Source organism: Mustela lutreola, chromosome 15, assembly GCF_030435805.1.
Source record: "Mustela lutreola isolate mMusLut2 chromosome 15, mMusLut2.pri, whole genome shotgun sequence".
Lineage (NCBI taxonomy): Eukaryota > Metazoa > Chordata > Mammalia > Carnivora > Mustelidae > Mustela > Mustela lutreola.
Window position 1 is genome coordinate 26139751 of NC_081304.1, and position 16080 is coordinate 26155830.

Consider the following 16080-nt stretch of genomic DNA (forward strand, 5'->3'; position numbering starts at 1 on the left):
CTCTGCTTGCCTCTCTGCCTACTTGTGATCTCTCTCTGTCAAATATATAAATAAAAAATCTTAAAGTTCCTTTTTGGAATATAATTAAAATATAGTTACCATATGGTATACATTTTTGATGTACTAAAAGTATCCCTCCTACTTAATTTTGTTTTGGGAAAGGGATATGGTAAGTAGGCGAATTGAGGGATGGGTGTTTTGGAAGACCTAGTAAACCTAAAGGCAGGTTTTTAAAAAAGAAGCCAGTGTGGCAGGAGGAGTAAAGAATTAGAGCATTTCCTAGCAGCGTCACTGGGGACTGATACTGAGCAGCTAGCTGCATGATCAGCTTCTCATAAACTGAGCAACAAACAAAAGAGCGGGAGAAAGTGGGAGGTCAGTCTTAATGTTAAAAATACTTTTCAGGAGGCGCCTGGATGGCTCAGTGGGTTAAAGCCTCTGCCTTAGGCTCAGGTCATGATCCCAGCGTCCTAGAATCAAGCCCCTCATGGCATAGGGTTCTCTGTTCACAACTAAGAGTACTAACCACTATACGATCACGGCCAGGGTTCTCTGTTCAGCAGGGAGCCTGCTCCCCCCCTCTCTCTGCCTGCCTCTCTGCCTATTTGTGATCTCTCTCTCTCTCTGTCAAATAAATAAATAAATAATTTTTTAAAAAGACTTTTCAGTGGGAGAAAAGCTATCAAATATTTATTGATTGCTTACTGTTTTGAGCACATTTCAAAAGGCAGTGAAATGATTCAAAATGCATCTACCTACTAGGGCTGAGAGACCATTTATATTATCCCAAAAAAGTCTTCCTAACATCTAAAACTAATTCATTCAGCAAACACCTTCTGAGTGGCCACGACAAACTGCTACAGCAGCAAATACACCACATGGACATTACTTTCTGAATGGAGAGAAACAGACAAAGTAATTAAGTAAATGACTTAGTATTTTAAAAGTAGAAGGGCTATCTTTAAGCACTTAGACCATAATAAGTACTTTGGAAAAAAAGAAAGGAAGAAAAGGAGATAAGATGTAATTTATTTGTATTCATTAGAGGTGGCCCGTATTATGATAGATGTTATAATACAAGATTCTTTTATAATCAATATTCTCTTTACAAAAATTGACTTTATAAGATATAGAATATAATTTTAATTTTTTAAAGTTTATGTATGTATACATATATATATGTATGTAGGTATATAGTAATCTCTACACTCCCATCATGGGACTCAAACTTAAGACCTCAAGATCAAGAGCTGCATGCTCTTCTGAGCCAGCCAGGTGCCCCAACTTTAAATACTTTTTAAACTATTAGTATATCTTCCCTCTTACAGTATATTATTAATTATACTTATATTCAATGGTATGTTCTTAGTCAAAAGTATAATCTAGGGGCACCTGGGTGGCTCAGTGGGTTAAGCCGCTGCCTTCGGCTCAGGTCGTGATCTCGGGGTCCTGGGATCGAGTCCCGCATCGGGCTCTCTGCTCGGCAGGGAGCCTGCTTCCCTCTCTCTCTCTCTCTCTCTCTGCCAGCCTCTTTGCCTACCTGTGATCTCTCTCTGTCAAATAAATAAAATAAAATAAATCTTTAAAAAAAAAATAAAAAAAAAAGTATAATCTATAATGAACTAACACTAGGGCTTTTTACCTAAACACAATATACTTTTGGATATTGCTTTATGAAGAGGTTTGAGGGAAAAAAAATCACGTTTTAAAAAAAATAAAATGAAGCCTTACTAAATTGTGAAGCTTCTAACAGTGAGCTAAGGATTTCGGGTACCAATGATTTTTTTTTTTTTTTTAAAGATTTTATTTATTTGTCAGAGAGGGGGGGGGAGAGAGAGCGAGCACAGGCAGACAGAATGGCAGACAGAGGCAGAGGGAGAAGCAGGCTCCCTGCCGAGCAAGGAGCCCAATGTGGGACTCGATCCTGACCTGAGCCGAAGGCAGCTGCTTAACCAACTGAGCCACCCAGGCGTTCCCCCAATGATTTTAAATTCTAAAAAACATTATTACATTCATTAGTTATCCCACTTAAAACTTGTATGACCAAATAAATATCAAAATAGCCTAAATCAAATAGAAATGTTGGTAATTAGTGTCATTAGTATATTAATCAAGATATAAAAATGCTTGACTTTTGTTTTCCTATATAACTTGAAAAAGAATAGTAAAAACCCAACTCTTTGGGAAGAACTCATTTCCAATTTTAAAAAAAGGCAAAAGATAAATAAAAGGCATTAGTTTTCCATGATAACATGTATACAAACTTTCATTTTTTTATGTTTTAGCTATCTAGTACTTCAATTTGGATACAAAAGTTTACACAATGTAAACTGAAGATTTTGGCAGAATGAAGCTTACCTTCAGACTAGTATGAGAACGAGGTTGACTTAATTCCTGAAATTTCCATTGCTCTGATCCAGGGGTCTCACCACCTTTCTGAGTGTCAGGTGTAAGCAATCCGTCTCCAGCAGGTAATGGGAAAATCCCTAATGATATAGGACGTTCTTTTCTATTGAAGAGGGGAGAAAAAAATTAAGCATTCATTCATTCCTTTTTAATTTCTGTTCATCATGACTATAAGTAATAAGCCTGGGATGTCACTGTTTTAGAATAATCACGCTTAAAAAATAACATCTGCCTATCTAGACAAGTACACTTACCAAAGAAAAAGGATACTCTCAGAAGTTCAAATTAGCCCCAAAAAATTAACTAGGAAAAGTAGTAAACTAATAGTTTAGGAAATCTTGCAAGTTACTGATGAATTCTTCCCTTAGGGAGCAGTCTCTGGTCTGGTTTCACAGGGACAAAAGCTACTAAATTTTCACTCATGCTTACATTAGCCCTAGGAAAACTGGCAACCTCCTCCTTTGAAAGTGAATCCCATCCTTGCTTCTACACTTCCCAAATCCTCAAACCAATACCTAGTTATTTGCCCAAGCCTCTTCGGGGTGCATCTTTTCTGCCTAACAGAAAATCGATGTATAATTTAAATCAGGACTACTGATTAAGTGGCAAAATAAACTCTAAGAGTTTTAATCCTTAACAGCAGGAAAGCTTTTCTACAGAACCAATACATGCCTTCCTTTCAATCACAGTTCATGTGAGAACACCACTGTTAGTTTTTCCAAACAAGGCAGCCCAAAAATTCTATAAAAGACTGTAGGGTTTCCAATGTTTTGTGGGAAATTTCAATGAGCAAAAAGAGTTACAATTTTAATACTAACAGAATTTCAACAAGAAACATATCCTTTGGTGATACCTAGATTACAAATAAAAAGGGCTTTTTAGAGGATGGCAACCAGGCTAGGAAGAGGTTGTCCTGGGTCATTAACCCAAAAAAGTAGAAACTGGCAAAAAAAAAAAAAAAAAGGACACTAAAGCTTTGGAACCTCCTGGAACACATACCTCTACTGGTAAGAATGTAAATTAGAACAGAAACACTGAGATTATAAATAAACGTGGGGGGAAAAAAAGTGGGAAAATATTCAGTTTTACTAAATAAGTCCTTTATTCTGAAAGCTCATTTTTGTTTTTTTTGTTTTTTTTTTTTTTAATTTTTTTTTTTTTTTTAAAGACTTTTCACTTATTTATTTGACAGACAGAGATCACAAGTAGGCAGAGAGGCAGGCAGAGAGAGAGGAGGAAGCAGGCTCCCTGCTGAGCAGAGAGCCCGATGTGGGACTCGATCCCAGGACCCTGAGATCATGACCTGAGCCGAAGGCAGCGGCCCAACCCACTGAGCCACCCAGGCGCCCTGAAAGCTCATTTTTGTAACAAGAAACTTAAGTCTCTTGAAATTGGCCTTCACTTAACACAAAGGATATGCTCTCCCATTCCTAATTACCTTAGTAATTAGTAAAACTGTCAGAACTCCTTCTTAAAGATTGGGTGAAGGGAAAGGATTGAGAGATTGCGCCTGGTTAAAGGTCTCCTTACACAAGGAAATAAAACAGGACTTTTCCCTATTAGCTAATTATTCATCATTTCTTTACACTTGGTACTTTACCTATTTGATTTAGGAAAATTTAAATGCAGGTAGGCTGCACAGTAAAAGGCAGACTTTAAAAACAAATATAAGTTTGTGTCTATGAGCTTCCAGAACAACCAAATGACAAAAAGTAAAGTAACTACTCAGCTAATCTGTTTAGACCAATAATTCCTTAAGGCTGGCTCATCAATAAAGTTTTCCTAAGTTCATAGTGAAGAGACATTATTTATTATATCCTTATTGGATGATATAGGCCATATTGTACACATAAACATTTCCATATATCACAAAACCTGTTCTTTCCTGAAAATGATGGATGGACCTTTTTCTACATCTTTTCTGCTACTTTGATTTTAAATCTCTTTCTTTCATCAAATGATGATGACAATGACTAGAAAGCAAATTTTGTTTTAACATCCATACTTGACAAAATAAAAAGTTGTTGTCTGATTGTCCCTCAATTTGGGGCTGGGGAGCGGTATTTTGAGAACCAATAATGTAAGGATCTAAGAACTACTAAATGGCTTTTTATTTTTTAACATATCTGAATAACTTAAGCAAAAACGGTGTGAATTTAATGGAATAGTTTAATGGAAAGCTCTCTAACCCAAAAAGCAAAGAAAAGCAAGATAATATAGATTTCGTGCAAATTCATCACACTGCTAACAGAAATCAAAACACAGGCCAGTCATTAGAATTATCTTCCTATATGAATGACAGACAACACATTTGTTTTCACACATATCAAATAAAGAAGAAGTATAAAACTACTGGATGAAAGAGTCTGCTATGGAGCCAAGTTTTGCTTTTCCACTCCTGTTAACTAAGCGTACAATCCAAAATACCAGTAGAATTCACTCTCCTTTATACTGCTTGTGTTAATCATTTAGAAACTGCTCTAGAGGAAGGGCATTTTTCTGCAGAGACTATCAAGAAAGTCCTGATGCTCTGGGTCACACTGTTTCAAAGCTTGAAAACAATATTACTACATACTAGTTTTTTTCTCCTTATTTACTAATAAGAAATCATGAGTTGAAGGGAAAAAGGACATGTAATTATCCAAGTCAGTTAGAATCCTACTTAAAAAAAAAAACCTGAAAGTTCAATGTTTATGTCCTAAATTATGTTGGTGCACATGTTTAGTACTGTACATATTTTAAGTGCTTCAGTGAAACTCATGGAAGAAACCAAAGAATGGGGATACATTTGGAAAAACATCAAGTAACAGGTTTAAACCCTGGGGGTTTCAACATGTTTCAATATGCTGCCACTGTTTAGAAACAAAGCCATCTTCAACTATCAGAATCCTTGTTATATTCTTTTAAAAACTTAGTCCCATATATTCATTTTTTAGTTGGTTATTTAAATGTAACCTGTGTATAAATAAATTCTCAATTATGTTTTGAAACAGGTTCTTGGCTCTATGCACATTTAAAACAAATAACCATTAATAAAATTTTAAAAAGATTGTTCAACATTCACCATGTAGCAAGCACAAAAGATGGTTTAATTATCTCATTTAATCTTCATATGGAAATAGGGATTATTTCCCCAGTTTTCAGAGTAGGAAAAGTGAAGTTCAGAGACATTAAGCACTAGTAATTCACAGAGATGGGGCTCAAAGTCAGACCCGTTGCCCTCCAAGGCCCACGTACTTTCCTTGGAACCTACCTATTTCTTGACAATTTAATCTTAATATTGAAGACTTTGATATCTTTTTTCCACTACATCATCAGCAAATTTGTGTCGAGGAACTTTTTGAATTTAATCATAAGGTATTTTTATCAGTAAAATAGCCAGAGTTCTGCTAAAAATGGGGTGCATATATAAATGACCACAAATTATTTACTTGTTTGGCTTACTAAATGTCTTGCAACAGATTAAATAAAAAATAATCATCTCACACTTGATTTATAAAACTATCCAAAGGGTAAGAACATCAGGGGAGGAAACTTGGGTACAGAGATTTTAAGCGACTTGCCAAAGGTCCTACAGCTCCCATGTGGCAGAGTATTTCTAGCCTCGGGGCCCAGCTCCAAAGCCTCTTCCCCTCACCCTCAGCACGGCACTGCGTGGCACAGCACAGCACTGCCGTCTCCAACAGACCGAAACCTTACATAGCCCTTTCAAATTAGCCTTATTTTAATGTTACATATTCTTGAGTTAAGGTCTTTTTAATTTCCTAAAAGCCTAAATATACATATAAACTAATCTTTTGTGTATTAAATATACAAAAGTGGTAAGATTTCTTACAATTTTTATAAAATCAGGAAAGAAAATAAATGGCCAAGTATCTAATTTTAGATCACAGATGAAATCTGACTTCTGGGCCTTAAACTAATGTTAAACACCAACCGATCAATGAATAAAAAACACCTTGAGGGAACTTACTAGTTTAATTTCTCTTAATTTATCTAAATCCATAAGCTGAGGATTTTAAGTAAACATTTAAATAATAAAAGCTCAACACCATGAACCTTCCTTTAAAACCGGGGAACAAAGCGGAAATCTGAACAAATCAGATGGCTTTAGTTTAAGGAGTTGGAAAACAAAAGACACCCAACCCTGAAATTGAAGATGTAGAAGACGGTTCTTACAGGGTGAGCAGAGTGAGCAGCAGCAAAGCTCCAGAGATTAATGACTACCCCCACAAGCAGGCACGGATATTTGTCACCCAAGTCTACAAAGAAAGGGCAACAACTGACAAAACAATAGTGAATAGGCTTTGTAAAGCTTTCACAACTTTGATGTGTAAATAATGAGGGGGGAAATGCATTCCTGGCCCTAAAAGGTTTAAATCCTTTCACCTTAAAATAGATTTTTTTTAGAAAGAAAATATTTAAATTGTCAGTTCCCGGGAGTTACTATCAAAAATTGCAAAAATGATGCCTAAATGTCCATCAAAGGATAACGGAACAAAATAAATACCTACGGCCTGTGTCTACCTGACTCTAAGTCTCAGCATAAAAGATACTGGCCCCCAAATGCTCAGATGCTAAACACAGAGGTTGTATAAACTTGGACCAATGTTTTACTCTTGCTCTCCCTTCACTCTCTGAACACTCTGCCTAAAACAAAACCACACTGACCTTGTACTAATGCATAAGTACAATATGAAAATCCTTTTCTTAAGTCGTAGTTTCCAAAGACAAAGCCGTATCCCTAGGTGATGGCCTGAAAATGACTACAAATAAGAAGAGAAAATCCTAGCTTCAGGCCATTTTCCATTGTTTCAATCTGCAACAGAAATGGTTACAAAGCAGACCTGTGAAGCTAAAAATGTGAGAAAGACCAACTAAACAGGGGCTTCTAAGAGAGACTAGAGTACCTGAGTATCCTTGGTAGGTTCTGCGTCAGAGCTGGCACACCGGTAGAAATAGAAAAGTGCACAAGCAGCAAAACAGAGAGAGACACTAAGATAGCAGAATTAATGACCACCGCCCCGCCAACAAAGCCAAACACAAACAGCAGCATGCATCCAGGACTCATGGCGCTGTGCTGGCATGGTGAAACACCCGAACCAGGAGGCCTACACAGGGGCCAAAGGGGTATCTTTGTAGTGAGGATCTGTCATTCAGCTGCTGCCACAAAAACAATGCCATCAGCAGCAGCTTTCCACTCCATCCTGCAGCAGCTCCGAAGCGATGACGTCATCCTGCTCTCCCCACCTCATAACCATAGAGCTGCTGCTCCTAGCATTTATGCAGCAATCCAGAGCGACAGCCCGCCTATTAACTATTTTCCTCTCCACTAAGAGTCCTGGCTTAGCTCATTGGCTACAGTGCTTGGGAGATCTACATAATTTATTCACACTCCTACATCAAACAGAAGTCTAACCCTTTCAAACATGCCTCTCGGTAATAAAAAGGACTTTAAACCAATTGTACAGGAGAAATGACAATTTTCAGCACCCCCACAAATCAGAAAAATTTAAACCTAGTATAATCTCTTTTGAGCATTACAAAACAATCAAAATACCTCGATACATTGCTTAGATGGCATGGCTCACGATTTACCTTTTCAATAGTGAAGGCTGTTTCTATTTTTCTATGCTATTCTCTCCTATAGCATTCCAACCATGCTTTTTGAGAGAGAGCTTTGTGAATCAGCCTAACTATTGTTCCAGGATTAAAGAACAGGGAGAAACAGAAACAAACAGATTATTTCGATTTTTCTCAAGGCAAAATGTTTGACAAAGCTTACCTAATTCTACTATGAGCTGTGGATTCTAGTTGTTCACTCCCTGAGAGCTGATGAAGTTTTGTTCTTTCTAAGTGTTCCATATAATTATGGATCATCTATTTTGAAGAAAGAAAAAATATGCAAATTTTAAGGCTAATATCTGAAATAAAAACAGTGTTTTAACAAGGGAAACATTTTTGTAGAAATTTCATACTTATCAGACTACCCACAGTTCCATGCAAAAGAATATTAATGATGAAAAAATTTTAAATGGCAAAGGAATATAAGCAAATGCTTACATTTAAGGATGCTGGTGCCCAAAGAAGTAGCCAACATGTTGCTTAGCATAGCAAAAACTTTTTTCAACAATATGTGATGCTATTAAAAGATATAATTTTGACATAAATAACACACGTTAGGATATAGGCATTGGGAAGGAGGTGATAAAAGACCGCTGATAAAAATAAAAGGTCGTTAGGGAAATCCATTCACTAAAATGGGAAACAAAGAAATTAACATGAAACTTAAGAAGAAACCATACTCTGATGTGGTGATGCTTTCCCATTTTACAAAGGATTCACAGTAAATATCACTTTCAAATTAACTAAGTAATTTCATTTAACTTAATACTAAGATGTTTATTTCCTGTACCTACAGATTTTGTTAAAAGAATGCTAAAATATGGGGCACCTGGGTGGCTCAGTTAGTGTCTGCCTTTGGTTCAGGTCATGATCTAGGTCATGATTTAAGGGTCCTAGGATTGAGCCCCATGTCGGGCTCCCTGCTCAGCAGGAATCGGCTTCTCTTTCTCCTGCAGCCGGCATCCCCCCCAAACACACACCCTTCCTTTCTCTCTCAAATACATAGATATAAAGAATGAATGAATGCTAAGATATTTTCTCTTACATTTGATTGTTAATTTATTGGTATCATTACTTAATGTAATCATCTACTAGCAAATAAAATGAAAAATCAGAGCACTTTGATTTTATTTTTATTTATTTATTTAGCTTTTAAAGATTTTATTTTTATGTACGTGGAGTTCAAACTCACAACCCTGAGACAAAGAGTCCCATGCTCTACTGACTGAGCCAGCCAAGTGCCCCATTAGAGTACTGATTTTAAATCTTGGATAAGGAGCCATAAGATAGACAGGCTGAATATGGAAGTAAATGCTTCAAGAATATCAAGTATGTAAACTGTTATGAAATTCTATAATCCTACTTAGTTTTTGGTAATATACAGTTCAACTTTTACATTTACATGGCAATAAAACATGTAAAATTCAAAATTTCAATCATAAATTCAAAAGGCCTTTGCTAGATACTAACATGATAGGATAAGAAAAAATAAATGTTAAAGAGTAAGAAAAGGTATGTTAGCAATCTAAAAGAATGTAAATTTGAAAAGTAGACAAGAAAACGTTGATGACTTTTCTTGGGACTTTGAATTCTTAAAATTTGAATATTCCTTGAATGCTTAAAAAGGCATGGAACAGCTATGGAAGTTTCTAAACTTTAGCTGTGTGAACATGGATTTCAATTTCAATATAACTTGACATATGCACTGTAGCATATTAAAAGCATAACTATTGAAAGAAACAAGATTTTGAACAAACATAAAATTTTTAGTATATGTGCTGCCGAAGTGAGCACCAAACATAAAATTTTTAAAAAGCACATTTTTGTTGGCAAAATCTTACTTGGCATGTATGTAGAAAAATTAAATATGTCAATCTGAAAGTGTTTACTTCAAATAAACAGAAAGGTGAAGTGATGCATGAATTAAGACAAGTAAATCTGGGGCGCCTGGGTGGCTCAGTGGGTTAAAGCCTCTGCCTTTGGCTCCGGTCATGATCCCAGGGTCCTGGGATGGAGGCTCTCTGCTCAATGCAGAGCCTGCTTCCTCCCCTCTCTCTCTCTGCCTGCCTCTCAGCCTACTTGTGATCTCTGTCAAATAAATAAATAAAATCTTAAAAAAAAAAAAGACAAATCTATCAAATCAAACATCATAAGAAAATCAATCAGGCTGTTTCCCAATTAGGATTGTCTAAATAAGAATTTTATCAGGCTAAGTAAAATTAATGTAGAATTACAGGGATATAGTATATGAAGGTATTTTTTTAAGTTTTAAATTTACATATCTTTTTTTTTTAAGATTTTATTTATTTATTTGACAGACAGAGATCACAAGTAGGCAGAGAGGCAGGCAGAGAGAGACGGGGAAGCAGGCTCCCTGCGCAGGGCTCTATCCGAGGACCCTGAGATCATGACCTGAGCCGAAGGCAGAGGCTTAACCCACTGAGCCACCCACACACCCCTACATATCTTCTATTTTAAATTTATATTTTCTCAGGGCATCTAGGTGGCTCAGTGGGTTAAGCCTCTACCTTTAGCTCAGGTCATGATCTCAGGGTCCTGGGACTGAGCCCCGCATTGTCTCTGCTCAGCGGGGAGCCTGCTTCCCCCCCACCCACTGCTCTGCTTACTTGTGATCTCTCTATCTGTCAAATTAATAAATAAAATATTTTTAAAAATTTATATTTTCTCTTTATCCCCAATTTAAAGAATGTATCTGCAGAAATACAGTTTTGTCTTTGTGTCAGCAAGTCAGAAATAATGAACTGTTTTCTTCTTGAATCAAGAAGAACTTTTAAGGAAAAAAACAAAAATGAAACTAATGTAACAAAGTGATGGTTGGGCCAAAGAGATATAAGCTTATATTTTCAAAAGATTTTAGAAAACCCAAGTTGAATTTTTATATACTGGATAGTAATCATATGTAATTGATTTGCTCAGATGAAAGAATCCAAGTTTCCTTGAGCACTCATATGAAGAAAATAGAAACCTCCCCTACACTGCCTTGATAGTACTCTATTTATTCAATATAGAAAAATAAAAGTTATAAATGCAAAGGCATTTGTATAAATGCAAAGACAGAATCTACTCCTCCTAAATAGTCCACTCTACAGATTGATTCTTGTTTTAAATGATTCGGGTTTTTTGGGTGATTGTTTTTTTTTTAATTTATAAAATGTTGAATTCTAAACCTTCAAAAGACTGATTCCTTCTTCAAATGATATGTCCCATATATAATTACAAAATTCCATGTAATGAAGTTGGTTCCAACCCAATTAAACTAGCACTCTATAGTACAGAATAAGAAAATGACAGCTAGGGCGCCTGGGTGGCTCAGTGGGTTAAGCCGCTGCCTTCGGCTCAGGTCATGATCTCAGGGTCCTGGGATCGAGTCCCGCATCGGGATCTCTGCTCAGCAGGGAGTCTGCTTCCTCCTCTCTCTCTGCCTGCCTCTCTGCCTGCTTGTGATCTCTCTCTGTCAAATGAATAAATAAAATCTTTAAAAAAAAAAAAAAAAAAAGAAAATGACAGCTAACATTTATTGAGCATAAGTCACCCAATGCATTTAGAGCCAGTTTCATTTTATCCTCACAACAATATTAGAATTTTATGAACTCCAGCTTAAGATTAAAATAACTTGCCCAGCTAGTTAATGATCAACTGTGTTCTAAATGCCATTAGCTAGTTGGCTTTAGGGTCAGAACTCAAGTCCCTCTGACTCAGTCGTCAAAAAGTTAAGCATTCCCGGACCAGTGTTGTATTTGCCCTTTTAGTCAATTTTCTAGGCAGGCGATAAACTCATTGTTCTTTCTTCCTCACACCCACAAGAAAACCCCACACCCTAAAGCATTTCCTGACATCCGAAATAAAAAATGCACTATATTCTGTAAATGCATCAAAAAAGTAGAAATTTAATAAATTGTACATAAAATTTTTTAACTTAAAAAAATTTTCATTACACAATATAGATCTGCTTTAAAAAAAAAAAAAAAAGTGAATGGGAGGCCAGGATCAGCGGTGCCAGACAAAAGAAAGAAAGATGAGGGGCGCCTAGGTGGCTCAGTGGGTTATGCCTCTGCCTTCAGCTCAGGTCATGATCCCAGGGTCCTGGGATCGAGCCCCCGCATCGGGCTCTCTGCTCGGTGGGGAGCCTGCTTCCCCACACCCCTCTCTACCTGCCTCTCTGTCTACTTGTGATCTCTGTCAAATAAATAAATAAAATCTTTAAAAAAAGAGAGAGAGAGATGAGATAGTAAAAGAGGGCATGCTTTAGATAATCTACTATTGGGTCCACTAGCCCCATCCTTCCTCATCTCATAACTACAACTCTCCATTTTCTCAGGTATATATATTAATTCACACTTATTCAGGAGTGGCCTCAGCAACAAACACTTGGCAGATCCAGAAGGATCCCAAGCACACTGTCTGGAAAACCCCTACTCCCTCCGCATAGAAATATCACAGCAGAGGCTGACTGTCAGCTCAGCTAAAATGGGGAAGTAAGGCAGTAAGTGAGGTTTTGGAGAAAAGTGGCCCTTTAATCGTGTTGGCCATGGATCTCTCTCTGCACAGCCCAAGAATCATTTATCTTATAGCTGCAAGGCCACTATTCTTTTTTTTTTTTTTAATCACCACATAATAAAAGCATTTTATTTATTTATTTGACAGAGAGGTGAGAGAGAGAGAGAGCTAGCACGCCCGCAGGAGCAGGAACAGGGAGGGAGAAGGAGGCTCCCCTGCTGAGCAAGGATATGGGAATGACAATCCCAGGACCCTGGGATCATGACCTGAGCAGAAGGCAGACTCTTAACCTTAACCGAATGAGCCACCCAGATGCCCCTATTCTTAACGTTTTTGCAATGCCAGAAAGCAAAAAGGCACAGAAAAATTTCTAGTGCTTTTAATGCTCATTATGTTCCATAACCTGAAAGTATTACTGAAAATCAAGGCAACAGAATATGACAGACCTAGGTTCAAATCCAGCCACATACCAGCATGGAATTTGGAACAAATCACTACATATTCCCTTTCTAAACGTCAATCTCTAAAATGGGATGGAAACATAATAAAAATAATAATGAAATGGGGATGGATGATGGAGCTTAGTTTCTTAGATGATACCACGAGTTGGTCACTTAACTGACTGAGTCACCCAGGTGCCCCATCAATCATTTCTGAACAGTCTTAATATCTACTGACTGCCATCTAATCAAAATGTGGGTATTCTTCTCACACTGACAAGGCCACTGTTTAAGCTATTCCTGTCTTCCCAGGGCTCCATGGTTCCAAATCTCTGTAGCCAAACTTTTCCCTCCACCACTGAATATCAATTCTTCACAGGTGGCTACAAAAAGCTAAGACAGTAATAATCAAACGTCCTATGTCAGAAATTCCAACCCCTCCTCAAGAAAGTATTAATCGTATTACGCCAAAGCAAATCCTTGAAAGCAACAATATAGGTTTCTACCACAGGCAGGATAAGAGATCACAAATTAATGAAAGAAAAATGGAAGCTGAAGACTGGAACCATCTGTATCCTGGGAGATTTGGATAAGAAACGGGGGGAAAAAAAAGAGGAATTATTTTTTCATGTAACAAACAGTGCTTGAGTCTATGAAAATTCTATTTATTGAGGTTTGTGACCCCACCCTGACTGACCATGAAACGCAAAAACAATTTTCACAGTCAGGAGACTACAACAAAGGCAGCAGATGAAAGGCTCACAGAGAATTATAAAAAGGTAAAAGATGTTTGGGCACATTTTCTAATTTGCTTTAAAGAGATTTTGTACTAGAGTTATTAACTTAAAAATACTGAAATTTCATACAGAAAACCTATTTTAGAGTCATTTTGATTTAATACACAATTTGTGTTTATACTATTTGTTACGAGCTTAAAGCAAATAAGCCCTTTATAGTAGATTATAAATACGGAAACTCTTTACCAACAATTTACCAATCCATCATTTCCCAACTGGTTAACAAAATAAATTAAATCAATTCTGTCATATTAGCATCATATATACTTTTTATTACACACACATTACTTTGTACTTAGCTGGCCAAAGAAACAACTATTGGAACTGCCTTAGTAATTACACTATTTTGTGGCACACTAATTCTCACCCATGAATAGTTAATTCCAGATTAAAAAAACAACAGAAGTCAACATTTGGTAACAAGGTAAATGCTACATGAAATTTGATATTTTCTGCATATAATCCCCAGGAATTATATTAGCTGACTTTCAAAGAAAAATTAAGATATAAATATAACTTCTCAGCTCAATTCCTTTAGTTCAATATTAATATGGTAAGAACAACCCAGAAACCCACCTCAGTGTGTCTCTGATGTAATGCGTTATATTCCTTCTTCAATTCTGCTTCTCTTTCTTCAAGTCTGCTAACTGAAATTAAGATACATATATTTAATCAGAACAAAATATAAAAAATTTACTTTAAAAAATTCCATCCTTAAAACCTGAAACAGGTTATCCTTATTTCTTAGCAACTTTACGACTCAGTACTTCTCAAATTAGAGACCTCATTTCACCTTCCTTAATAAAGAATTCTGGGGGGGGGGGGGATAAACTGGGTTTAAAAAAATCCCCTAAACACTAGATTGCTTCTCCTAATATGCATATGTTTATCAGGTCATCCCCCTTAAATAGGATTTCAGTGTGATACTCAAAAATATTTCAGAAATCCCCTCATGTAAGTTTTAGGCTGGGGTGAGGACCCAAATCATTCATTTCTAACACTGATATTCAAGCTCTTTTTTACTACTGGGCAGTATGTGAAAACATCCTTGTTCACAAGTACTTCTGCTTCAGGCTTCATTCCAGGGACTCATCTTCTTTTATTTAGCTCCCTCTGCTGATGGAGTTTGTGAGTGGCACTGATTTGGGGGTAGTGATCAGAGTACACTTTTTTAAGTTTTAGATCCTGAGATACAGAATGTTAGGACAGGATTTCATAGGAAATAAAACTATCAAAGAGGGATGACTCTGAGAGAAGGTGGGGTCCAAGCAGGACCACAAAGAAATTAAATTACAGTACTCAAGACATATGTGAAGAGCATACGGGCACTGCTACCACCGAGAAGGGAACACAAAACTACGGTGGTGGTGGTGGTGGTGGTGGTGGTGGTGAGGAGAGGGGAGACTGGCCAGTCTGGAGGAGCTCGTGCCACCTAAGGAGTAGTGAGAAACAATCTGCTGGAAAGAAATGAGGCTGGTGCTACAGGAGGTGTCAAGATATTCATTTAAGTTTGTTTAAAAGACTTAGATTAGTTGGAAATGTTCTGCTGGTCTAAGGGTCTGGTAGCTGCAAGCATGCAAGACTGCTAGTTAGCCGAAGCCTGTGGCCCTGGAAGATGGCTGTAGAAGTAACCACCATGAACAGAAGGCCGTAGAAGGAACTATGAACTAGCAACAGGACACACGTGAATGTTTCCCTATACCTAATGTTAACACACCAAACACCACACAATGCAGATCTTGCGCTGCCCAGTAAAGTCATCCTTGATTTGATGAAATTCGATGTTTACTTTCTACCTGGTTGAGTAGTATCTTGAAAATATGTCATTAATTAGAAAAACTGCAGCTCTGCGGCTGAAAGCAGGAATACACAAACTTGTAATGTAGATGTATCGTGACACAATGGGTATTAAAACTGTAATAATTTTTAGGGCTGCTTCTGTGGTTTTTATTTAAATACAGGAAATCCAAGCAAAATATGGATATTTAGCTACAATTTTAAAACAAAAGTTTTCTACTACTTCTTGTCAATTAAGTTGATCTAAAACCTTAACCCTGAGACTACTGGGTAAACCTTACCTATTTGTAATTGTTCATCTGTGTATATCAAGATTTTCTTGGTATTATGCAACCAAAACAAAAAAATGGAGGTTGAGTCTAAAGTAAAATTGCAACTATCATTCATGAACCTCAATTTCAAATCTGTGCTCAACAAGAGTCTCGTTATTCTTATCAGCTACCTTGACATCAATTCGTAAAATAAATTTATATCACCATCACCACCACTACTGATAG

The 16080-nt window shown here is 36.9% G+C and overlaps 1 protein-coding gene across 5 annotated transcripts in view; it reads right to left on the reverse strand.

Moving 5' to 3' along the window:
* SPAG9 (sperm associated antigen 9) overlaps positions 1-16080 on the reverse strand; it is a 135651-nt gene that overhangs the window by 67034 nt on the left and 52537 nt on the right. For 3 of the 5 annotated variants that reach the window (XM_059150532.1, XM_059150531.1, XM_059150535.1), the window contains 3 exons: positions 14363-14433; positions 8192-8286; positions 2359-2509 (listed from right to left, as the gene is read on the reverse strand). In XM_059150532.1, the coding sequence (XP_059006515.1) occupies positions 2359-2509; positions 8192-8286; positions 14363-14433 (317 nt within the window). Of the gene's footprint in view, positions 1-2358; positions 2510-7316; positions 7657-8191; positions 8287-14362; positions 14434-16080 lie in introns of those variants that run through there. The other 2 variants (XM_059150533.1, XM_059150534.1) reach the window with 2 other exon arrangements.